This window comes from Bubalus kerabau, chromosome 8, assembly GCF_029407905.1.
Source record: "Bubalus kerabau isolate K-KA32 ecotype Philippines breed swamp buffalo chromosome 8, PCC_UOA_SB_1v2, whole genome shotgun sequence".
NCBI classification, from domain to species: Eukaryota; Metazoa; Chordata; class Mammalia; order Artiodactyla; family Bovidae; genus Bubalus; species Bubalus kerabau.
This window is the reverse complement of record NC_073631.1, coordinates 102,813,495-102,837,238: the sequence shown is the minus strand read 5'-3', so window position 1 is coordinate 102,837,238 and position 23,744 is coordinate 102,813,495. Positions and strand designations below refer to the sequence as shown.

Below are 23,744 nucleotides of genomic sequence, written 5' to 3'. Positions count from 1 at the left end.
GACGAGGGTATCTGGGTTCAATGTTTGGTCCCAGACCATCTGTGGGAGCAGGCATTTGAACCCAGGTCATCTAAACTTCAGAACCTGAGCTTGCTATCCTCTGCTCCACCTTTTCAAAGCTGTCTCTTCGAGCCCATCTCTTCTTAAACACTGTCCGGAAATACCTCTGCTCTCCAAGCCCAGGGTTTTGGCACACCGAGAAAAACCACAGAGCAGAAAAGCAGTAAAGGCAAGAACACTGCCAACATAAATGTCACACAATCCACGCACTCTAGCCACGGGAGGAGCTCTCATCTTAGAATCTAATTTTTCTTTGCAAATAGTTCTAACGATTTCCGTTATCTAGTTTCCCAACTCACAGAGTATTAGTCTTGGAAATTAGATAGTGGGGAAAGAAAGGCTCATGGCAAATGTGAGGATGCAACATGTTTTAGAAAATGATTAAAATAATCCTTAAGAATCCTGAAACTCCCAGAGGGGTTCTGAATAACCGAGGTTTTATTGTAAAAGAAAAATCAGTGGGCTAGGAAACTAACCGACACAACCACCAGACAGGGTTTTACTTATTGTGCCTCAGCCTTCTCTGTGTGCTAATGTCCACGGACCTGGACAGTGGGGTCACTGAGTAACAGAACCACCAGGAACCCCAGCTGTCAAGGTGGCAGGCCAGGCTAGCTGGTTTGCATGTGTCATTTCATCTTCACAACAGCTTTACAAAAGACTGGGAGTCATATAGTCCTCATTTATTTTTTTAGATGAGAGAAATGAAGCCAGAGAGGTTGAATAACTTCCCCAGGGTCACACAGCCAAGTGCTGGCTGACGCCAGAGCCCTCGCTCTTCCCCACTTGACAGTACTATCTCGTGATCACAGACCACACCCAGGCTAAATCACCAAGTGGCATCACTCACGAGGGGGAGGGGGATGTCTGAACAGACCTGAGCTCACCAAACACCACATGAGAAAACAGCACAGTTGCTTTCTAAACAACTACCAACTATCCCGCTAAAGCTGAGCCTGGGGCTGCCATTGGACCAGGCCCAGGTATTTGGGGCCGGCGTCAGGACTGTGATTGTGAATAAAGATAAGGAATGTGGGCTGGCCCATGCTGTCTGGGGGACCAAGAATTTCCCCTGGGGTTGAATTAGATGAGTGGTTTCCAGTTGGCTATCATGAATGGCATGTCGCATGGTAGCTTTAGATTCAGAGGGACCTGGATTGATATCTCGACTCCACCCCTCACATCGGGACCCGGAACCTCTTCCCTAACCTCTCTGGGTCTGTTTCCTCACCTTAAATGAGAAAGTAAATGCAAAATACAACATTCCTGGTATGCAGAAGGCACTCTACACAGGTTGGTTCCTTTCCCCTTCCCTTTGAGAGGAACCCAGAGAAAGTAGCCCCGCCAATTGTACAGGCTCTGAACCTCCTGAAAGGCCATTACAAACTGGAGTTCCATTAGGATTTGTGCCAAAGAGGCAGAAAATCGAAAGGCTGTCAGTCGGTCCCCTGGGAAAGTAACCCTGGTAGCACTGAATCTTTAGAAGCTTCACAGAGGGCCATGAGTCATGGGGCCAGTGGGGGACCGTCGCCCAGGTCTAGCGGTGTCTCAGATCTTCTGCAGGTCTCCCTCCTTGATCAACAGAGGAAAGGGAAACACTGATTCCACCACCAAGCTGCCTCTCAGCTGCCTGGGACCATGAGCGGGCAGTGAGAAGGTCCAGTTCAGCCAGCCCTGGCCTTCCCAGCAGTGCTTCCACCTCCAGCGAGGGGGCAGCACCTCCACCCACCATCAGGGTCCAAGCCCTCCCTGTCCCTCCCAGAGGGCACTCTGCTCCCGAGTCACAAGCCCAGCAGAGCTTCTCTGTCCTCTGGGAGAATTAGTGTCCACAAGGGCTGGGGTCCAGGACGAAGACTAGGTTAACCAGAAGCACAGGGCTTTTCTTCCAGCAAATGGTCAGAGAGGAAAGATGGTCCTTCTGCAGCACAGAACTCATCAGTCAGACACAAGGAAATCTCCGTGGGGGAACAAGAGAGAAGAGGGCAATGGAGCCGGCTGCCTTCTGGTGCAGCTCTTATCTTACCAAAGTGCTCCTAGCAGGGTTAAAAAATCAAATAATATTGAAAAAGATCATAATGAAAAAAAGAGCTGTCTCTTCCACCTACCTCCCCCAACCCAGAGCCAAAAACTAAACTTTCCTAACTGCTTCTTCTGGTATTAAATGCCACAGACCTATATAATATTCCTATATTAATTGTGGCTTCCCAGGCGGTGCTAATGGTAAAGAACCTGCCTGCCAAAGCAGGAGACATAAAAGAGGTGGGTTCAATCCCTGGGTCGGGAAGATCCCCTGGAGGAAGACATGGCAACCCATTCCAGTATTCTTGCCTGAAGAATCCCATGGACAGAGGAACCTGGTGGGCTACAGTCCACAGGATCGCAGAGAGTTGGACATGACTGAAGCAACTTAACACACACATATTAATTGTTATCACTTTTAGACATTATCAGTTGTCTTCTGACTATTGTCAATGAGGGTTTTGTACTCTTACATCACCCAATTCTTCTCCATCTCTCAGTACAGGCATATAATTCAATAATCAAATTTCAACACAATGGTTATGTAAATTCCATCTACTTCAAACATCACAGAATTTACTATATTTGCATTTCCTTCCCTGTTCAGTTTTGATTTTTCTTGCAGTCAGAAGTGTTATTGTTTTCTCACTTTAAGAGGGTTTCTAAGTTAGGAGTTCAACTTTTCTATATCTTTTCCTTTCAGTTTATATCATGGTCCCATTGTTGGGAACAACTCTCTTGTATGTAACTCAGTATTTAATGAGTGTCTACTTTTGCAATTTATCCTATTAGGTGTTAAGAGATATAGAAACATGTTCTTTGGCCTTTTGCAGCCTAGAATTCAGTTAAGAGACAAGAGCTGCTGCGGCTGCTGCTAAGTCGCTTCAGTTGTGTCCGACTCTGTGCGACTCCATAGACGGCAGCCCACCAGGCTCCCCTGTCCCTGGGATTCTCCAGGCAAGAACACCAGAGTGGGTTGCCATTTCCTTCTCCAATGCATGAAAGTGAAAAGTGAAAGTGAAGTTGCTCAGTCGTGTCCGACTCTTAGCGACCCCATGGACTGCAGCCTACCAGGCTCCTCTGTCCATGGGATTTTCCAGGCAAGAGTACTGGAGTGGGATGCCATTGCCTTCTCCGAAGAGACAAGCGAGGCACACAAAAAAGAAACTGTGAGCATGAAGCGACGATTTGAGCATCGCCCTGTGCGCTCTGTAATGCGTGTGGAGTTATTAGGACCCACAAGGAATGTTCTGGAGCCAGAGGCTAGAGGCACACAGAAGGTTTTCTGGGGGGCACCAGGCCTGAACTGGCTTTGAAGTTTCATCAAGGCAGAGATAAGAAGTGAATATTCCAAGGGAGGGGATCAATGAAGAGATGGTCCTGGACCCCAAACATAGGAAACATCTTTGAACAGGACTCGGTCTCAATTTTCTCATTATTAAAATGCAAGGAGAAGCTGGCAACTGGTACTATGGTTGTTTGAGAGAAAACCCCTTATCTTAGGAAATAAACACTGAAATACTTAGGGATAGAGGGCCAAAATGTATGTAACCTTCAAATGGTTCAGAAACAAACAAAAATGGATACAGTGTAGGACATTCCTTGCACTATTATCATTTTGGGACCCTTTGGAACTTTGTAATTATTTGGCAAGTTATAAAGACACCTTCAAGAACTCTATCTTAAGGAAATAATCACATTCATATCAGCTTAATGATTTAAGCAGAAAGTTATTCTTTGTTCCACTGTAGCAAAGAAAGAAAGAAAAGAAATCAACTTAAATATTCAACAAAAGGAAAATGGCTAAGAAAATTCTATAGTACTTCATGCTGCCAGGAGCATGGATTTTTCCAGTAAATTTAAGTCTCAAAAGAAAATGGTCAAAGTACAATGTCAAATGATAAAACGGAGGATAAAAGCCAGCACATACTATATAAATCCAATTATGTATCTATATAGACATTAAAAATTGAAGAAAACATACCACAGTATTAACAGTAGTAAGATTGAAGGTAATTTTATATTTAAGTTTTCTATATTTTAAAGTTTTCCATAGTGAACAGGTGTTTTTCTAATAAGAAAATGAACATAGTTTTATAAAAACTAAAGAAAATAAGATTAGTGGACAGACCCAGGGTTATTTTCATAATTTTTATGGACATAGCTCAGTTGGTAAAGAATCCGTCTGCATTGTAGGAGACTCCGGTTTGATTCCTGGGTCAGGAAGATCTGCTGGAGAAGGGATAGGCTACCCACTCCAGTATTCTTGGGCTTCCATTGTGGATCAGCTGGCAAAGAATCCACTTGTAATGAGGGAGACCTGGGTTCGATTCCTGGGTTAGGAAGATCCCCTGGAGAAGGGATAGGCTGTATTCTGGCCTGGAGAATTCCATGGACTGTATAGTCCATGTGGTTGTAAAGAGTTGGACACGACTGAGCGACTTTCACTTCACTCACAAGATAGAATTGTTAATGTTTATTTTTTGAAATCATATTCATAATGGGTGTTTTTCATATCTCTTAAAAAGTGGAGAAGACTATTTACCCTATAGAGTTATTGGCAGGATTAAATGAAATAATCTTTGTAATGTGCTTAGCCAACTCACTGGAAAAGCCCCTGATGCTGGGAGAGATTGAAGGCAAAAGGAGAAGAGGGTGGCAGAGGATGAGCTGGTTAGACAGCATCACTGACTCACTGGACATGAACTTGAGCAAATTCCAGGAGATAGCAAAGGACAGGGAGGCCTGGCGTGCTGCGGTCCACGGGGTTGCAAAGAGTCGGACACGACTTGGCGACTGAACAGCAAAGCAGCACAGCACCCGCCCAAGGTAGAATATATATATGTAATATTGTTGTTGTTTAGTTGCTAAGTCATGTCTGACTCTTTTGTGACCCAGAGACTGTAGCCCACCAGGCTCCTCTGTCCATGGAATTCTTCAGGCAAGAATATTGAAGTGGGTTGTCATTTCCTCCTCCAGGGGTTCTTCCCGACCCTGGGGATCAAACCCCAGTCTCCTGCATTGGCAGGTGGATTCTTTACCACTGAGCCAGCAGGGAAGCCCATATATGTAATATACACCATAGCTAGCTATTTTAATAAACCTCATCTCCCTGCTTCTTGCTTGCCAGCCTGTAGTGGACAATGAATTTAGTCGGACGGGGGCTGGGCCCCGGGTCGGGTAGGGGTGACCCACCCTGGCCTCTGCAGGTGGCGGGCGAGTACTTCAAGAACACCACGCTGCTGCTGGTGGGCGTCATCTGCGTGGCGGCGGCCGTGGAGAAGTGGAACCTGCACAAGCGTATTGCTCTGCGCATGGTCCTGATGGCTGGAGCCAAGCCGGGCATGTGAGTCACACTTAGTGCATCTCCCCAGCTCCCAGTGGGCCCCCAGGACACTCAGAGGGATGTCGCTTGAGGTTTTCTACCAAAAGGGATGGGAGGACACCAGGGCCGTGAGGCTCCCTCCTCCCCCTCCAGGGCTCCCGGTGCAGCAGGTTACAACATCTAAGGGGCTCATTCAATAAAACAAGATGGACCAACATAAACTGTTTCCCAACCTTTTTTCTGGTGCATCAGGTAACAGGCTGGATGAGGAAGCGGTGTCTTCTCTGTCATTTAAGGAGGCGTGGCAGTTTCCTGCCAACCACCCCCAGCTTTTGTTGTCACTGGTTCAGACCACAGGCCTGTCAAACGTGGTGTCTGACCTGATCTGCAGTCCCTCTGCTGTCTCCTCTTCTCTCTTTGCTGTCAGGAGGGGCACTTGGGAATGTGTAGGAGGTCAGGATTGATGGTCTTGTGTGAACTCACTCCCACTCTGTTGGATAAAAACCGTGCCCTTCCCTTTGGAACACTGTCCTCACCTCCTTCTAGCTTACAACTTTCTTGCAACCCTTTTTCCCTGGCTCCTTTGGGAATCCAACAGAGCATAAATAAATAATATGGTATTCGTTTTCAACATTAGTCATTAGATGAATACAGGTTATAATTCAAAAGATGTTCCCATCTCCCACTTAACCACGGCTTTAACTCACAGCATAATTCTCAGTAATACCCCCTCACTTAGTAATACCCCCTAACTGAATAATAACCTAATATTGTACCCCACACTCGACCTGCTGGACACAGTTTGGCACTTCCCCACATGATATTTGGACTCTGCAGCTCTTTAAAACCCCTGAATACCATCTTCGAGAATTTTTATCCCATTGTGTTTCCACTCATCTCTGTTCGCCGCACCTCCCACCTCCGTGGGGCCCTCTGTTTGCTGGTAAGGGTCCAAATCAGACAAGCTGTTGTCTCCATCACCTAAACAGAGGTGGGCTCTGGCACCTACCCAATCGTGATCCATAGGATAGACATGCTGGCCCCAAACTGCACAGTCGGTGACCCCACCTAAGGTGATCCACGTGGGATGTCTTTACGTTGACTTCTCTTACGAAATGAGAACTATGTCTGTGCACATGCTGCATGTCTTCAGAGTCAGGGAGAACTTGAATGTTCTCTTTGTTAGCCTTTCTCCAAGGCCTCAACTCTTTAAGATACCAGCTTGAAAAAGTGCACACAGTGAAACTGAACACTGGGGCCCTTGAGGGCTAAGCTTTGTGGAGCAAGTAGTGGGCGGAACCATGAGCTTCATCCATTCATCTCTATTTGGTCGCTAATAACTATGGTGACATGGCTGCAAAGCAAGGAATGTGAAGGTATTCAGAGGTTTGCTGGCTGCAAGGGCCAAAAAAGAATTCCTTTATACCCATACAAAAAAACACACATCAAGCTAACGTCATCGAGCTCTCGCCACAGAGAGATGAGGAATCAGTTAAGTCCATGCCCTGTGACGCTATGACCAAAGCTACTCTTTGCTTAAGTAAGGGCTTTTTCTGGTGGGGGGCGGAAATGCCAAGGCCACACTAGCCTATGAAGTGTGCTTCACTCATTCAACACATCTTTACATCTTTAATGTTTACTCTGTGCCAAGCCCTGGGAGTACCAAGTATGAAATAAAACCCCAGTATTAGGATAAATGCCAGCACTGGTGGGTTGGTAGGAGGCCCTGGGGAGCCCCGTGAGGTCAGAGGTTGGACCTGGGGAGGTGGGCGTGCTGTGAGGCTACCCCCCACCCCAAACCCCTCCCTGCCTTCCAGGCTGCTGCTCTGCTTCATGTGCTGCACCACGCTGCTGTCCATGTGGCTCTCCAACACGTCCACCACTGCCATGGTCATGCCCATCGTGGAGGCCGTGCTGCAAGAGCTGGTCAGTGCCGAGGAGGAGCAGCTCGTGGCTGGCAACTCCAGTGCCGAAGAGGCCGAGCCCATCAGTACAGTTTGCTGGAGTTCATCTCCCCCTTGCTCCTCCACCCCTCCTCCAGTGACACCGCCCAGCTCAGCACCCACTCCCTCCACCTCCCCCTCACCTGCTTCCCTCCCCTCCACTTCTGATGTCCCCCTCCCCTGCCCTTTATCCCCTAACCTCCAGCCCTGCTCATCCAGAGTCTCCCTGTGTCTCCCATTCCCAGCTGTTCCTTCTTGCCCCGCTTCCAGCACCCTCTGCTGCTCCCTGCCCATTGATGCTCAAGGATTAGCCCAGGACCCCAGGCTTTTGTCTGTGTCCCTGAGTCTCACCACATCCTCAGAGCGGAGGGAAGGGGAGTTGCCAGGCACCAGGCCCAGTGGGAGCCTGCATGCTCCTGGGTCCCCCTAGTCCAGCCCCAGCCCGGAGTCCCTGCCCTTCAGGGTCAAGTCCAGACTCCATGTCTAACTTTCTGCTTTCCTTTGCTGCTGTAGATCTCGATGTAAACAACAGCCAACCTCCCCTGGAACTCATCTTCGTCAATGAAGAGTGAGTATGACTGCCCTCCTCCCAGACAGAGCCCCACCAGGTCCATCCCAGAGGTCAGGAAAGAGCCTGGGGAACAGCCCTTTCAGCTGGGTGGGCCACACTCATAGCTTGGCACACCACCACCCCCGCCCACCCTGATTTCCTCTCTGCCCAAGATCCTGAGGGCAACTCCCTTCAAAACTGGGTACTGCAGGGCTCAGAGAAGAGGGGGAAAGACTATGCTGAACCTGATGGGATGTACAGACTGTACATACATCTCCCAAGTAGAATTTCATCTAAATTGATGTCCCTCTTGGGGGAATGATATTTTCTAAATCTATCAATGAAGAAAGTCTTGCATATTAGATATCGCTGGAGACTCTTAGAGAACCACAAAGTATTTTATAGGTATTAGATATGGTCTTGCTAGGTCTGGTCTTGTTACATACGGCAAGGAAAAATTAAGTGGCACATAGGGGATAACAGGACAGTTGGTGAGAGCGCCATGTGATGATGAAAACAAGCTCTTTTAGAAAAGGAGAAATCTGGTCTCAAACACTCATATGAGGCAGATTCATGAACAGCTGATTTCTTCTGGACATCTGATATCAATATATGGTCTTCAAGGAAGACTGTGATGAATAGGACATTTTAAAAGTTGGATTTGTACTCGAGCTCCATTGTGCAATTTGCTCTTTTCATAAAAAAAATGGGGAACCCACAGTGAGTGAGACCAGCACTATGTGGAGAAACAGATGCGGGGGGCCCTCCTCCCACCACTGTTGCCGATCATAATACACTGGCCTTCCCTTCCCACCCTTGATGATGTCTCAGGCAAATCCCACAGCTCCTTCCAGGTATTAGAACAATCTCATTTTCAGATATTCGGCCATCTGGTCCAGGCTTGTGTCAAAACTTCACTCTCATTTGAAGCTTCTCCCCACACTCTCGTGCTCACACTCAAGCCCCCGTCAGCCCAGGTCTGCAGGATGAGAGGTGACTGTGAGCGGGGGAGACGTCTGGCTTTTTCTCTGTCTTCCTCTACCTTCCCCTCCCCTCACCAACCCTCTCTGCTACTTCTGACTTCTCCAGGGTCAGGACAGAGGCTGTAGGGAGCAGGAAAGATACAGGGGCACAGAAGGTCTTGGCTGGAGGTGTTGGAGAGTGCGGCCAGTGCCCGGGGACTCAGGTCCCTACTCTTTCCCACATCGGGCATTTCCCTTCAGCGTCTTCAGTGTCCCCTGGAGGCCACCTCTGCACAGGGCCCGATGACATGAGGGGCTCTTGGAGAACTGCTCGGCCCCCTTGGTTCTGTGTTCTGGTGGCTCACTCCCCAGCCCCTTCCATCTGGGGTTGCCTCCGCCTCTGTGGTGGGCCTCTCACTGCGAGCAGCGGCCCAGCTACCTTCCCTGTGGGGCTCACCCCCAGCAGGAAGCACTGGCCACCGAAAGCACTAGCTGCTCCTGGTGTGGGCGTCCTTTCCCTTCTCACTCTGGCCTCCTGGGCAGTGCTCACTGGCCTCTTGCCCTTGTTCTTTTCCAGATGAAAACACACGTCCCAAACTCCAAAGCCAAAGCTCAGGGTGTCCCTGGACTCTCTCAGCAGCACTGGGGGTGGGGGGTGGGTGTCTGGGGAGGGGATTGCCAGGGTTGGTGGTGGTGAGAGGGCAGCAGGATGGCAGTCTGAGGGGCTCCTCACCAGCCTCCTCACCTGATTTGGGAAGGAGGACAGGGGAATATCACAATACTCCCCCCAGGCTGACAACGCCCTCCAATGAACACTTCCCTCCGAGCTCCACCAACTCCTGATAGAGCCTGGAGGTGGGTGACGACCGCAGGGCCCCACGTCCTGCCTGTGTGTCCAGCACCTCACTGGCTTTCCCAGTGGCTGAGCTCAGGGGACCCACTGTCCTCAGAGCTAAGACAGACCAGAAACGTGCCTTTAATGCTGAGTGGAAGTCAGTAAGGCTGGTGTTACATCCCCACCTTCCTCTGTCCCCAAGGCAGAGCTGGAGAGCGGCCGGGGTGGGAGGGACTCGGCACCCGCGGTGACTCCCACCCTGGGGGGTGCAGCTGCTGCTAAGAAGCTCGCCCCTCTCTCCTGTGCCTTTCACCACATGTGGCCCTGGCCCTCCCTGCTCCTGTTCGCCTTAGAGAAGCATTTCACATTTCTCCTTCTAGTTGGTCAGCCCGTGAGACCACAGTCCAGGGCCCCAGGCTCTCCAGGCAGGCAGACATGTTCCTCTCTGGTGCCATCACTTAGTACCCAGGCCCCCCGGGGAAGCTAGTAACCTCCCTCTGCCTAGACTCCTACCCTGTAAGTGTAGGTAACAGTACCTGCCCCACAGATCTGCCATGAGGATTAACAAGGTCATGAGGATTGAAATCCATTCATGAGTGCTCAGCTCCATGTTAGCTATTATTAGGAGTCTCGGTTTCCCTTCAAATGCAACACCCTGCCCTTGTCCCCACAAATCCTTACCACATCTCTCAAAGGTGAGATTCGTCTTCTTTGTAGCCAAGAACACCCGAGTCTAGAAGGGTCCTTTATACCAAAACCCGATGTGGGGAGAATCCCCATCTCAGCCATTCTGCACCACTGCTGTTTTGCCCACCTTCTTTGTTCTCTTCCAGCACGTCGAATGCAGACTTCAATTCCCTGATGCAGAACAAGGTATGGCCTTGGGTTTCCTCTGTGCTTTGAAATACTTAAAAGACCCTCAAGATGACTCATGGGGCCTTCCCTGGCGGTCCAGTGGTTAAGATGCCGCCTTTTCATTGCAAGGGGTGCAGGTTTGATCCCTGCTTGGGGAACAGAGATCCTGCAAGCTGCACGGTGCAGCCACAAAAAACATTTATACAAAAAAAAGGTAACTCAGAGCCAGAGATGCCTGGCAGCTTGTCGAGAGCCCAGTGGCCTTCTCAGATGTGAGGGCAGAGAGGTGCTCACCTGAGCCTGGACATGTGAGGCTTCGGGCAGTTCTGAACCCCAGGCCTGGTTTCTGGGCTTAGCTTCACAAAGGGACAGGCTAACTAACCTTTCCTCACAGAAACCCAATAGTCAGCCATCCATGGATTCACCCTTAGACTCCTTTCAGGAGGGGTTCATTTACAAAAATCATACTACAAAAGGGGACAGTTTAAAGGTGAAGTCAAGTGGCCCACACACTGCTCAGCCTTGCCCCTCCCCTGGGGCTGGTTTTACATCACTTCTCACCTCAGTCCCAATGGATGGGCCTTGATCGGTCCATACTATGGACTTGGTTGTGTGCATTTTCTTTTTCATTTTCTCTGTGTTAAAATGAAGGGTTCTTCATGAGCTAATGGAGTTCTAGAAAGCCAAGCTCTCCTCTAAGGACAGAGCCATGTTTTTCCATATTTCAAAAGCCTCTTCATATGGGGAGCTTGGCTCCAGTCAGACAGGAACCTGTGAAAGGGAGGCAGGCACAGTGGGGGTGGCTGTCTACCACCTGTTCACCTTGGCTCTGCTCCCCAAGTCCCCAGGGAGGGGAGACAGAGGCATGGTGCCCCCCAGGGTGATCCAGTGGCTTCTCCAGACCCCACATCCTCCTCCTGATGGTGTGATGGTCTTTGTCCTGACAGAACCGGAATGGTGTGCCCACAGTCACCAACTCTGCCGAAACAGCAAACCTCCCAGGCAGGAAGCAGCACCCATCCCAGGTAATGGAGAAGTACCTCCTGATCCTGTTTCCTTCGAGATACACCCGAGCTCCCAGGGCTCACTGTTCCTGCAGCTGTGAGGATGTCAGGCAGGCAGGCTGTCACCAGGCCACTTCAGCCACCTGTGTGTGAGGTGTGTGCATGCCGTGGAGACAAGGCATCCCACTCACTGCTGACTTTAGCAAGTTATCCCACTGCCTGAGCCCCAGTCTCGTCAGCTTTAAAACTGAGGCTCAGTCTAGATCAGAAGTGTCCACACTACTCCTCAAAGGTGCTTCGGGGCCTCTGCAAATACTGTGTTCACGTATCTTGAGATTTTTAAGGCAACTGCTTTTCTGTTCCCTGATTTTCCTGGAACTTTTATCACTGAAACATAAATGCTGAAGTAAAACAGATGTGAAAGCTGGTGTCACACTGCAACTCTTACTTATAACCCTAGATTTCAAGTTTTTGTGTTCATCAAAATCATCTCAATTATGTGACATCCGTCTCATCATAAATAAATACCATTGTTTATTGAATACCAAGCACTGTGCCATGCATTTGCCCTCTAGTCTTGGCCCAATGAGGTAGCAACTTTGAACTGCATTTTTACAGAGATGCAGAGAGATGTACCCAAGGCTTTGGAGCTAGTAAGAGGAGAACCTTGATTCAAATGCACTTTCAGTTAAACATAGATATATGCCCATTAAACGCCGTATTTGTTTCCTGTATTGGAGGTCCATGTCAGTTTTCATTGGGAGAAAGGATCATGGAAAACCACTGGACCAGAGACTCTCTGAGGTCTTCTCTAGCTCTTATAATCAAGGACTCTTTCAGGAGAATGTGGAAGGCTCCAGCCTTTTCTGGGCCCTTGTAGGAAGATGGGGCAGAGGTTATGGGCTTTGAGAATTGTGGCAGGGTGGCCTCTGCCCCCTGGTCTCCCCATGGCCTGGCCTGGTGACATTTGTATCAGGCTACTCCTAGTCTCATGGACCTGGCAGGACAGAGGGGCACTGGATTCTTAAGCCCAGAGCTGAGATCAGAGGTCAGAAACCTCTGGCCCTGAAAGGCCATCACATGGACCACGCAGGGCCTGAGCAGACCAGGGCAAGGCTGAGACTTCTATGCAAATTGAGGGGGAGGAGAAAGAGGGGAGGAAAAATCAATAGGCAAGAAGGAAGAAGTGAGAAAGAAGGGAGGAGAGAAACACACTTTGACTCTCTATCCAGTGAAAGCTGGACTCTTTCTATAATGCAAAGCTTATTTTTTAGTCATTTCCCAACCAGGACTGTATTGTAACTCCACAGAGAATAACCATCTTCCATTTGGTACTTAAACATGAAGTGGAGAGCAGTCAGTTTTACTGGAATTCAAGTAAAAAACATAACTGTTAATATTCATAACAACAAAAATAACAATATTAATAGCTTACCATTTGTTAAATACCAGGAAGGGTTCCAAGTACTTTCTATTTACTCTTTACAACAACCTGGCAGAGGAAACTGGATTTTCCCCATTTTACACAAGAAAAACTATAGTTCAGATGGGGATGACCTAGCAGGGCAAGAGTAGAACTAGGACTGGGACCCATCTGACACCCAAGCTCAGAACATTTCCGCTACACAATGGTCTTTCATGCTTTGTGGGCCAGAAGCCCAACTTGGGTTAGAGAAATTCACTGACTTTCCTTTGGTAGGAAAAGCCACCAGTCCTCACCCCCAGCTCCAGGAACCAGGAGCTCAAAAGAAAGTACAAGTCCCAGCATGACCAAATGATCTGCAAGTGCCTCTCTCTGAGCATCTCCTATGCCGCCACCATCGGGGGCCTGACCACCATCATCGGCACTTCCACCAGCCTCATCTTCTTGGAGCACTTCAACAAGTGAGTAATCCACTTGGTCAACAAGTACTTACAAACCATCATGTGTCAGGAACAGACCCGGCTGCTAAGGATATGGCAGAAAATAGAATCAGAGCAGCTTTTGTACCAAGGGCCAGAGAAATGATCAAGTCATTACAGTTAAATGTGATGAGAAGGGTGGGATTCCTGCAAGGGTGGCGGGGGCAGGTGGGGCAATCAGTCTAGAGGGAGGAAATGCCTCCCCAAAGAGGTAACAGTGAAAGTAGAGACCTGGAGCCTGAGCTGGAGTAAACGAGACAAAGGGAGATCTTCCAGACAAAACAGTGTAGGAGGCTCAGAGGCAAGAGAGCAGATAAAATAAAGACAATGGCAGAGGACGAAAGGAGGCCAGGGAGGTGGATGCGCAGACCGCACAGGGCCTCACAAGGCCCATGAAGGAACTTGGACTTCATGCGATAAAACTGGGAGAAGCCTTTGAAGAATTATAGGCAGGAAGTGAGGTGATCACATTTACAGTTTTGAAAATGCATTCTGGATTGTAAAAATGGACAATGGAATTTGGGAAGGAAAAGGCAGGAGGACAATCCAGGCTGCTGCTGCCAGTGCCCAGAACAGAACTGATGGCGGCCTGGATAACAGTGGGAGGAGAAATGGCCCGATCTGAGCGAGCTTCTGAGGTTGGATTAGGAAAAGCCTGAGAGAGGGGAAGCCCTGGACTCATTTTCAGAGTCGGGGCTTCAGCAGCTGGGGAAACAGAGCTGCCCTTGACCCACACGAGGGTAAAGATGAGGAAATGCTGATAGAGAAGTGGACATGTCCGGGTGGACACGTCCCTGGATCTCAAGAGCCATTTTTAGGCTAGAGACACAGATGTGGAGTCGGGGCAGCCACCTGTGCCACCCCCAGGCCACCAGGCTCACAGGGGCCTCATGTGGGTTTTAATGGCCTGCTGTCAGTGGACAAGTGACCCTACATTTGCCTTTTGCACCGGGCCCCACAAAGTAGGTGATGGCTGGTCCTAGTGACCTGCATATGGAAACTGAAGCCCTAAGAGTGACAGAGATTACTCAGGGAGAACACACAGAGTAAGGAGATCAGGGGCATAAACATTAAGCACAAACATTTAGGGACTTCCCTGTTGGTCCAGTGATTAAGACTCTGCCTTGCAATGCAGGGGACATAGGTTCTATCTCTGGTCGGGCAACTAATATCCCACATGCCTCAGAGCAATGAACCCACAAACCACAGCTCAAGAGTACAGGCACCGCAATGAGAGATCCCCCGTGCTGCAACTAAGACCTGACAGCAAAATAATAAGTAAATATTTTTTTAGAAAAACATTTAAATTAGACTAGAAAAGAGAATAAAACAGTATCAGACAGAGAAGAGGAAAATCTAGTGTCATTCTACCCAAAGGAAGAAAGTGGTCCATATTGTTTAAAGTTGTTAGGCAAAGTAAGGACAAAAATGTATCCATTAGATTTCATGATATGGAGGTTACTGGTGATCTAGGCAAGAACAAGTTGGTCAAGTGACCTGAAAAGAAGCCAAATTTCAGTAGTTTGAGGAGTAAGATGGAAATGAAGAAATGCAGAGTTGGCTGTGAAGGGAAGGGGAGAGATGGGGTGATAATAAAGGGAGGGTAAAGCATGGCGAATAAATGGAGAAACAATGGAAATAGGCACAGACTTTATTTTCTTGAGCTCCAAAATCACTGCAGATGGTGACTGCAGCTATGAAACTAAGATGCTTGCTCGTTGGAAGAAAAGCAATGACAAACCTAGACAGAGACATTACTTTGCTGACAAAGGTCCATATGTCAAAGCTATGGTTTTTCCAGTAGTCATGTGCAGATATGAGAGTTGCACCATAAAGAAAGCTGAGCACTGAAGAATTGATGATTTTGAACTGTGGTGTTGGAGAAGACTCTTGAGAGTCCCTTGGTCTGCAAGGAGATCAAACCAGTCAATCCTAAAGGAAATCAATCCTGAATATTCACTGAAAGGACTGATGCTGAAACCAAAGCTCCAGCATTCTGGCCACCTGACAATCTGTGAAGAGCCAACTCATTGGAAAAGACCCTGATGCTGGGAAAGATTGAAGGCAGGAGGAGAACATGAGTTTGAGCAAGCTCTGGGAGATGGTGAAGAACAGGGAAGACTGGCGTGCTGCAGTCCATGGGGTCACAAAGAGTTGGACATGACTGACTGACTGACAAAGCGGGGTCAAGAATGGGCTTTTAAGATGAAAGACATTTAAGCACTGATAAGAATGATCCAGATGAGAGAATAGTTAAACACTCGAGAGAGGGGATGACTGACAGAGTGATGGCACTGAGAAAACCAGAGAGGGTGGGATCCAAGTGGGGAGAGAGGAAGGAAAATGAAGAAGGAGATGGGAGGAGGAAGGATCCAGCAAAGTTTAAGACCTAACTCCCCAGGACCTGAGCTCTTCACACCACAGTACTCTGCCCAAGCTCTGAGTTTCTGCCCTTCTGGTTTAGTTTCTGGGACAATTCCTATTCCTTTAGTCTATGTCTTGGGTGGTCAATTTATCAGAATCTTTACATAAATTAAGAAGAAACAGATCTGAGTGAGTCTCCTGAGTGTGATGTGTATACACTTCCATGATATCAATTTTGGTGGCTTGGATGCCATTTTAGCTTATTTCATAATCCTTGGCTGGGCTCAGTACAGCTGCAGCTGTCAAGTGACTTCTTGATAATATATTACCATACTTTTATCATTAGCTGTACTGTTAACTCTGCTGTATGTCTTCTTAAGGACCATTTAGCTTCAGTTCAGTTCAGTCGCTCAGTCGTGTCTGACTCTTTACGACCCCATGAATCGCAGCACACCAGGCCTCCCTGTCCATCACCAACTCCCGGAGTTCACTGACTCACGTCCATCAAGTCAGTGATGCCATCCAGCCATCTCATCCTCTGTTGTCCCCTTCTCCTCCTGCCCCCAATCCCTTCCAGCATCAGAGTCTTTTCCAATGAGTCAACTCTTCACATGAGGTGGCCAAAGTACTGGAGTTTCAGCTTCAGCATCATTCCTTCCAAAGAAATCCCAGGACTGGTCTCCTTCAGAATGGACTGGTTGGATCTCCTTGCAGTCCAAGGGACTCTCAAGAGTCTTCTCCAACACCACAGTTCAAAAGCATCAATTCTTCGGCACTCAGCTTTCTTCACAGTCCAACTCTCACATCCATACATGACCACTGGGAAAACCATAGCCTTGACTAGACGGACCTTTGTTGGCAAAGTAATGTCTCTGCTTTTGAATATGCTATCGAGGTTGGTCATAACTTTCCTTCCAAGGAGTAAGCGTCTTTTAATTTCATGGCTGCAGTCACCATCTGCAGTGATTTTGGAGCCCAAAAAAATAACACTGTTTCCATTGTTTCCCCATCTATCTGCCATGAAGTGATGGGACCAGATGCCATGATCTTCGTTTACTAGCCCCCAAATACTACATGGAAGTCCACCCTTTTCTAACCACTGACCTGGTTCTTTCCCTTCCAGCCAGTATCCAGCTGCAGAAGTGGTCAACTTCGGCACCTGGTTCCTCTTCAGCTTCCCCATCTCCCTCATCATGCTGGTGGTCAGCTGGTTCTGGATGCACTGGCTATTCCTGGGCTGCAAGTGAGTCCTGGGGCCCTGAGAGCAAGGCTCTCCCATTCATCCAGGGCCATGGCCCAAGCCCTGAGGGTGACACTCAACTGGGAGCTGCCAAGTAACCATCAAGGATGCCCAGAAGAGAAGGCAGTGGAGTAGACGAGGACTCAGGCATCATGTTTTCTAGAGACTCTAAACATACATGGACTTTGCACCTCTCTATGAGCTCTATGATGTAGTGTTCTTAAGGTCAACTGACTGGTTAGAGGAAGGGCTGGATTCATAAAAGGTCTGAATTGGAGAGTAGTTAATGTAGTTTCATGGAGAATAATTTGAACTAATTTCTAAAGAAATGACTCCAAGTAGAAGTTGCCTTAGGCTTAATTTTATAGACGTGACTGATTTATACTTAATAGTTGTATGAAATATGCTCATATCACTCAAAATAACATTAGACATTCCTCTTGCAATACTATTTCTAATATTAATCTACTTAGCCAGCTTTCAATTACTGATGCTTGCTCCAAATTTGATCAGTTTCAAACACATAAAGGAAAGATATACCAGATGTTTTGCTATTAGTCCAGGGGACCCAACTTTCCCACTGCTCAGGGAATGTTCTCTGAGCTTTTAAAAAAAATAGTTCAAGAGACAATCGTCAAATCAATGACAACTGTATAATTCTGTGCTCCCAGTATTGCTAATTGAAAACTAATACCCACGTTCACCCCAAACAACCCTGTCTGTAGTCAGATAAACACACACACACACACACTGTGTGCTTGCAAAAAATAAATATACAAGCGTCTACATACATATGCCGCATCACAATGATTCTCACTTATGTAAAGGATGAGTGTGTAGGGACTTTCCTGGAAGTCCAGTGTCTAAGACTCTGCGCTTCCAATGCAGGGGGCACAGGTTCGATTCTAGTTCGGAATAGAACAGGATCCCACAAGCTACACGGTGCAGCCTAATTAATTAGGTAATTAAAAAACCCAACTGGGAACGGAGGAAAGATGAGTGTGTAGAAACAACCAAATATAAATACCCTCACACAAGTCCATGAGCCATGACTTCACATTTATATACCAGAGATTCACCGGGAAGCTGGGGAGAAGGCTGCTGAGGGGCTGTGTTATCTTGGCAGATGAAGTCGCATGACAGGCGGGACGAGGGGAGAGAAGAACCATCACAGCCAGCCAGTAGTTTAGTGTTTGCTTAGACTTGCTCTCCACTTGCTTTCAGAAGTGGCCTTCATTCCTCTACTCATTCTTCCCTTCTCAGTTTTAAAGAGACCTGCTCTCTGAGTAAGAAGAAGAAGACCAAAAGGGAGGAGTTATCAGAGAAGAGGATCCAAGAGGAATATGAGAAGCTGGGAGCCATTACGTAAGAATCAGCCCTTCACCCTTTTTCTCTTTCCCCGGGAGAAAATCACAGCAGGTAAAGTGTGCAAAGCAGCAGCCTTGTTCTCAGTGGCCTCCTGAGCTGGGGGAGTTTACCTCAAGTACAAATAGAGGTGCATTGCAGTATTCCAAGTAGTTGAGCAGAAGTGCATCTCAGGTCTCCAGTCCTGGAACCCTGATCGCAAGAGCATCCCGAAGCAAAGGGAGGAGGCCAAGAGGAAAGTCCCAGTTCCTGGAGGAGGTCTTCCTGTTTTCTCTTCTAGCTACCCGGAAATGGTCACTGGATTCTTCTTCGTCCTGATGACCGTGCTGTGGTTTACTCGGGAGCCTGGCTTTGTTCCTGGTTGGGATTCCTTCTTTGAAAAGTAAATGATACCATCTTTGTGAATGACCGCCTCACCTGAACTCTTCAGGCAGTACCCACCAGGGTCCCCTCCTAGACTCTTAGGGATAGTCAGGAACCCAGGAAGCACTCTGTCCTCTTAAAAATTCCCCTTTCTTAGGGAAGTTGCAGTGCAGTCTCAGGAAGAAAGTAGACTTTGGAGTCTGCCTCCAGGGTTGGGGTCAGGAGCTGCCACTTATCATCCACATGACCTTGGTCTTGTTACTTAAGTGCTTGTTTCGAGAGTGAAAGGAGAAAATGTAGAGTAAAATACCACCTGTAAAGGCTATGGTCGCAGTGGCCGAGGCGTGTTCTGCCCCCCATATTCCCGAGGGCCAGGGCCACAGGCCATAAGCTCTCAGCGCCAGCTTGTGACCCTCCCAGGAAAGAGAACGCCTCCTTTTCTCTTCTCCTCTATCTAAAATAACTCCTGCTCACTCCTTCCAACAGGTCCATAAATTCACACTAAGACATCTACCCTAGCCAGGCCCTGCCTCCAGACATTAAATCCACCAGTGGATGGCATGGGAGCAGCTGGCCAGAAGGAAGGCTGAGGTCCCCACTAGACTAGGTGCCCTGGAAAGGCACCATATTCAGACAGGCTGTCCCGGGCCTGGTGTGACCCCTGGGCCTCCTGACTCTCCTCCTCAGCTCTGCTTGTCTCTGGCAGGAAGGGCTATCGCACCGATGCCACGGTCTCTGTCTTCCTTGGCTTCCTCCTCTTCCTGATTCCAGCGAAGAAGCCTTGCTTCGGGAAAAAGAGAGATGGTGAGAGGAGTTCAAGGGAAGAGTCGGGCCTGGCTCCAGTCAAATAATGGTCTAAGTTCAGAGTTTCTGGAAGGAGCCTTACCAAAGCCCTTCTGACTCCTCCTGGCGTAGCAGAGTATCCTCTCGTTCAACAACGAGACCCCTGTCTCCACGAATCACACCAGGAGGGTTCATCTGGCTCTGCCTCCCTGTCATCTAGGGGAGGACCGGGGGCCCTCGCTGGGCATGGAGTCCATCATCACGTGGAAGGACTTCCAGAAGACCATGCCCTGGGAGATCGTCATTCTGGTGGGAGGAGGCTATGCCCTGGCTTCTGGCAGCAAGGTAACCCTTGAGTCGTCTTATTGGGCCAAGTATTTTTCATTATGTAAATTATGTAAAGCCAGTGGCTTTACCTAGTGAGTCCTTATGGTTCTGGGAGGGAAGATTAAAAGGTGCATCCAAGTCTCTGGGAAGGGAAGCCAGGAATGGACATCATGTCCCACCCGGAACGTCTAAATGGCAGTACTGGGAGCAGAGTTAGAGTCCTGGCACACAGGCATTCACCCCTCGGGTATGGGCCCACACCGCTGCAGACAAGAGAAGTCCTAGACTTTGTAGCCATCTCCTTCTGGGGATCTGACAGTGGTGACAGGTATAAGGGCCCAGAGATGCCCCAGACTGATCCCTCAGTTAGTCTGTATGCCTATCCTGAGGCCTTTTGGAGAATGTATGCTAAAGTGGGTGTAGATTCCCCCCGATTTCCTGAGTAGGAGGATTTGGGGTGAGATCTTTTAAAGGGGGCTGGTGGGAAAGAGTTGATTTTCCTAACCCCTTCCTGAAGTAAACAACCGTTAATAATCAGGTTAAGGTTCTGTTTGCTCCTCTGTCTTCTCTATGTGTTTAACATTAACCCATTCTCAACTCGGCTCAGTTTTGACTGCCCATTGTGTGGGCCTCAATGCTATCTGCATCAGTAATGAGGTCCCTGGGTCCTCCGCTTGGAAGGAACCATGGAGGACACTGGGTCCCCTAGCCCACCCAGGAGAGACTTCTTCCCTCTAGGACACCTTGGCTGACAGGGACAGCCCTGCACAGCCAGCAGAGAAGTCACTCTTGACTTTCAGCTCAGGTCTTCTGGATGTCTTCCACTCCTCGGTCTGGCTTTCTTCTCAGGAACCCTCTCCTCAGTAATAATTATTAAAACAATAAAGACACACCATGTTCCCCTAGATCATGTTTTCTTCCAACTAAAACTCCCCAGTTCCTTTAACCATTCTTCATAGGAGTAGTGACCCCTGACCACACTGATCTCTCTCCTTAGGACTCATTACACTTTGCATTTGATCAAACACAGTCCAGGGGTGGTCAGTCTCCTGCAGAGTAGAGCAGTTATTAATAATAATGAAAGCCCCATCCTTTATTTTATGGAAGCTTTTACAAGGCTTCATTGGCACTCATGTCAATGTTTACACTGAAACCACAGTCAACCAATACCCTTCGTTCTTTTCATTGTTAGCCATCATTAAGCTTCAAGCCCTTCAATCAGTTCTGTATATATGCTTTCAATATTTCTGACTCCAAGTTCATAATATCATGTTTACCCTTGTTGAATTTCAGTGGTTAGTTTTGGCCACTGAGCCCACCTGGCAAGATTGATTTTTTTTTTTTAACTAAAATTGTACATGTACAGTTGGTATGGCTATAAAACCTACTCACTCTACTATTTTAATAATATAATTTAGATACAGTTTGTGTGATTCCTCCTGAATCTGAAATAATTTCAGAGTCTTAACAGTAGTGAGGAAAATTCAATAAAAATGTTTTCATACCAAGGGTTTAAAAAATAAAAAATAAAGGTTTCTTTTATTGTGTTTTTTCCCCTAACTTTACAGTCTAATTTATCAGTTTATTTCAAATTATAGTATAAGCAAGTTCTTCTGGAAAAAAAAATGCCCTTATTTCGCTTTACTTACAAGTACTATTGGATAACATGATAAATAATACTCCAATTCTTTATAAAACGTACTGCTTCCACTCAGCTAACTTCTCTGCCTCCTCTGTCTTTGTCTGATGAGCAAACTTTTATGTGTCACAAGCAATAGAAATTACAGAGGTTTGAGGCATTGCACCCACCATTAATTGAGGTAGTCCTCACATATTGCATTTACAGCTCTCAGTCAGTGGAGAAAAAAAAAAAAAAAAGGAAGTGGCTCAAGGTAAAAGTGGCTACGTGAGAGAATTCTGAAGCCCTTTGGTTATCAGTTGTCTATGAGCGTGCCATGAAGTGGCCCAGGTGCTGTGGAGATGAAATAAGCTTTTGATGAACTTGGAGAAGAGCGGCCTGCTGACAACACAGTGAGGCTGTCCTTAATAGCAGAACATGAGTAAGGCCTGCAGCTTGAGCAATCCTAGAATGTCTCACCCTGTTTCTTGCCCTAGTCCTCATTTCTTTATTGCATTTGCAGCCTGGAAGGTGAACAGGAAAAGTCAGAGCATGTCAACTAGAGAAGGGAGAGGGGGGAGGGTGGGAGAGCTGGAGAGTGCATACGGCAACCTGGGGTTTTTTAAGAACATAAACTCAATTGTGTCCTTCATTTTTAGGGGATGGGGAGAACCCTCATCATTGGCAGATGAACATCCTCCAACCAAATGAATTACTTCAAGTGGAAATATTCATTTATTTGAGTTGATGTGTGTAGGTGTTGCTAATGGAAAAGGTTCAAGCCTTTATTTCATATTGACAAGAAGTATGGGCAGATGGTAGATCCTGATGTCAGCTGTGATGAGACCTGGACCTAACACAGGCTGAGGCTGAATGACCATTTCCAGGCTAGTGAAGTGGCACCTTCGCCAGACATGGAGACAGACCTGTAATTCCTCTCTCCCTCATTGCTCACATAAAATTTCTAATGCCCAGCCCTGCCTACTCAGGCCCCAAAGACCAGAGGAAAAGTTACTATCCCAACATGGTGATAATTTGTTCCCTTTCCTGGGTGATAATAGAAATAGATTTCAAAAGCAGGAATAAGATTACACTTGGCAACCTGTGCAAAGGGTACTGTTGAGTGAACGGGCAGCATGACACTGTGGGAGGCTGGAGAAAGAGTGGCAGGCGGGAAGCTGAGCGGCCCACCCCCCCCCCGAGGTCTCCAATCCCCGCCAAGTCGCCATAGCGCCGAGGACCACAGCAAGTGGAGGCTCTCCGTGCCCTGTGACAACGACTGACCAGGCGGCTCTAAGACTAAATGTGCAATCAATAAAAAAAAAAAAAAAAGAATTTGCTGGGCCATGAAGTGACTTAATCATTAAAAAAAAAAAACCAAAAACAGGAATGCCTGTGGATCCAGCCTGCCTGAAAATAGGGAGGCAAATTAGATGGCTCCTGGTGGTCCTGTCCAGCCCCCACCATCCCTGACCTTCTGGAGGCTAAGAGTGCCACTCTCTCCTCACTGCATCGCCTTGTCTCCCTGCAGACCTCCGGCCTCTCCACGTGGATCGGGCAGCAGATGCTGTCTCTGAGCAGCCTCCCACCGTGGGCTGTCACCCTGCTGGCATGCATCCTGGTGTCCATTGTCACAGAGTTTGTGAGCAACCCAGCCACCATCACCATCTTCCTGCCCATCGTGTGCAGTCTGGTGAGTAGAGCAGGGCTCTGAGACATCCAGTAACTGATAAGTAAATAGATAATAAAAGCAAGAGCTCTAGAAACCCTTTCCCAAAAGTCTAGGCTTAGTTTTGGGGCAGTTCTGAATGGAAACAAGAATGGACAAGATAACTGTGAAACACTAGGATTCTAATACCCCACAATCGCCATCCATCTTCCTCTCCTATGGAAGTGAAGTGAAAGTCACTCAGTCGTGTCCAATTCTTTGCGACCCCATGGACTATACAGTCCATGGAATTCTCCAGGCCAGAATACTGGAGTGAGTAGCCTTTCCCTTCTCCAGGGATGAGACCTAACAGGAGGGTGGGAGAAATAGCTACAGAAAATGGAGACAAAATGTTCCCAGAAGTACTCTCAGCTGCAGAGACCAAAACCACAGCTCTGTCATCACCGCCTCCACCCAGCTTCTCTGTCCAGGAGATTCTGAGAATTATGAGCAATGCCAGCCTCATTCCTGGGTCTCAGAACAATTTGTGATTAATGGAGTAGGTGTTTGCGCAGTCGGAT

The 23,744-nt window shown here is 47.9% G+C and overlaps 1 protein-coding gene across 4 annotated transcripts in view; it reads left to right on the top strand.

The window, feature by feature from the left end:
- Positions 1-23,744, top strand: part of SLC13A4 (solute carrier family 13 member 4) — a 43,365-nt gene that overhangs the window by 15,490 nt on the left and 4,131 nt on the right. For 2 of the 4 annotated variants that reach the window (XM_055591006.1, XM_055591005.1), the window contains 12 exons: positions 5,289-5,425; positions 7,222-7,394; positions 7,861-7,915; positions 10,528-10,567; positions 11,497-11,574; positions 13,253-13,437; positions 16,943-17,062; positions 18,323-18,424; positions 18,705-18,806; positions 19,494-19,591; positions 19,791-19,915; positions 23,047-23,208. In XM_055591006.1, the coding sequence (XP_055446981.1) occupies positions 5,289-5,425; positions 7,222-7,394; positions 7,861-7,915; positions 10,528-10,567; positions 11,497-11,574; positions 13,253-13,437; positions 16,943-17,062; positions 18,323-18,424; positions 18,705-18,806; positions 19,494-19,591; positions 19,791-19,915; positions 23,047-23,208 (1,377 nt within the window). Of the gene's footprint in view, positions 1-5,288; positions 5,426-7,221; positions 7,395-7,860; positions 7,916-10,527; positions 10,568-11,496; positions 11,575-13,252; positions 13,438-16,942; positions 17,063-18,322; positions 18,425-18,704; positions 18,807-19,493; positions 19,592-19,790; positions 19,916-22,174; positions 22,299-23,046; positions 23,209-23,744 lie in introns of those variants that run through there. The other 2 variants (XM_055591009.1, XM_055591008.1) reach the window with 2 other exon arrangements.